The 2,167-nt window shown below is 36.9% G+C and overlaps 1 protein-coding gene across 1 annotated transcript in view; it reads left to right on the forward strand.

The window, feature by feature from the left end:
• LOC105265479 (A disintegrin and metalloproteinase with thrombospondin motifs 9) overlaps window positions 1-2,167 on the forward strand; it is a gene marked incomplete in the record, with an annotated part of 78,281 nt that overhangs the window by 16,183 nt on the left and 59,931 nt on the right. Inside the window, 1 exon segment of the mRNA XM_011302971.1 lies at window positions 1,163-1,270. Coding sequence (XP_011301273.1) covers window positions 1,163-1,270 — 108 coding nt within the window.

The raw sequence follows: 2,167 nt of genomic DNA on the forward strand, positions 1-2,167 counted from the left end.
ATGCAGGAATGTTTTTACCTGAATTTATCTGGTTCCTATGGATTTTCGTAGAGTTATTGCCCTAAGTTGACGATTTCCATTGATTCTTTTATGAAATTTTGAATTTTAATTGACGAAAATCCCTGAACGTTAACCAAAGAAAAAAATACTTGTCGGAACAAGATTTATAAGCACAAAAAAACGGTACGAGTCGAGAATTAAAAAGCAGATATTATAAACAGATTTGACGCATTTTTTCTTGACAGAAACAATTCCAAGAGCCACGAAGCAATAAAAAAAAAAATAAAAATGAAAAACGCCTGGGATCGGCGGAATTCCTTTTCCATCCGTCCAAAAAATCCCACGGGGAATTGATTTTTGCTCCACATCACATCCAAATCCCCATGATTATCCCTTCAAAGTCCCCCGTAAAGTGACGCGAATACTCCCATCATTATTACGCACCAGTCGGCAATATTCCGAGGCATAATAAAGATTAATGGTCCAGAAAATAGGTAAAGCATAAAGCCGATGCCGCGAATAGTCACCCGGGGGATTTATCAAGCTTCTGCGGCTGTTCCTGTGGAGAAAAAAAATTTCTACTTTCCATCCGACTCCAGGTAGAAATACCAGACGAATATTGTGACTGATCAGAAAGAGCCTCTACTTCGTTGACTCTTGATTCAGTTTCTCTCTGGGTTAGGAGTTCCATTCCCTTTCTCAGGGGTCTCCGATGTCAAGGACACACTCTTCAGCCATTTTTGCACACTGATTTCTAATCCGTCACACTCCACCGGATTTTAATCACTCCTTAAGATTTATTAGCTATTGCTTACTAAATCATTAATTGCTCTTGATGAATAATGTAATGTTTTACGTGGCATCAACGCATTTATCACTTGGCGATTGTCTTTGTGAGATCCAGTTGCGGAATTGACTGCAAGAGAGACCCTGAAAACATTCTCAATTGATTCTCAGCAATTACTGGTAAACTCTCGTACTTTAGATAACGAATAAACTAGTTCAATAAGCTAGGGGGCTTTTGCTGTGGATTTTGAGGCATCGTGATCGTTAATTGTAGATATTCTGCATCGGGCGGCATCATGTGTCAATTGTAGATATTCTGGGGATTAATACTCTGGATGGCATTGTGCTAATTTTTTTTCAATTTTATCTGTTGCAGTGGAGTCGGAATTTCTTGGGACGGAACGGGGGGATGATACCAACAGAAGAGGTGGCTTTGAATATGTCCAACCAGTGAAGATCAGCCAGAACCAGTATGAGGATCCTCGTAAGTCCACTCTGTCAAATAAATAACTAATTTCTTACTATCGGGTAAAATTTCTTAAGGAGTTATACGCAGTTATAAATTCATTTTGTTAAATGAATACAAATTACATTTATTCAGGTAGTAACCACTTTTAAGTTATTAATAGCACTTAGATTATGTGAAAATATTGATATACTGTTTTTGTAGACGATCTCAAGAAGGTCCTTCAAAAAAGACGTTTGGCTGGGAGTAAGATATCTCTGGTTTGCGTTATCTGACATGAAAAAATAGGTCAGATTCTTTTAGTAGATAGATGAATGTTGGGATTGATTGAAAGAATAATAGACCTTGAAAAATAATTGACAAAATGCCCACTATATATGAAAAAAAAGCTTCGATTTTCAACGAGATTTGCGTGAAAAATTGTTTAAAAAACTAGAAACAACTATCGGAAATCTTATTCCTTCGATTAATCCTTGAGGAATGCATGAACAGGTGGTGTTATCTCATATCGGTCGGTTTTGCTGTTTTTGATTAGTCGTGTTCACGGATTTGGAAAATACCGTTTTGAGAACAACCTATGTAAAGGTTCAAAACAAGTGTACAGATAATTAAAAAATTGTTTTCCACTTAGATAGCCTCTGTAGCAGCTTCCAATCGAGTTGATGTTTTCGACGACAAAAAAACCATGATTTTGTATTAAAAAGATCTCTCCTCTTTTCACATCTTGATAGTTGTACTTTTCAGACACCCTGAAGGATTCTTAAAAATTTGTATACATCTCCGTATATATCTCCTTCACAGACCTAGGTATGGTCAGAACTCGGTTATCATGGTCAGAACTGGGCATCATGGCAAAAATCAATATATGTCATATAGCCTGAAAGCCATTTTCCTGACAAATTCAATCACAATGTG

Source organism: Fopius arisanus, unplaced genomic scaffold (genome assembly GCF_000806365.1).
Source record: "Fopius arisanus strain USDA-PBARC FA_bdor unplaced genomic scaffold, ASM80636v1 scaffold00030, whole genome shotgun sequence".
Taxonomy (NCBI): Eukaryota; Metazoa; Arthropoda; class Insecta; order Hymenoptera; family Braconidae; genus Fopius; species Fopius arisanus.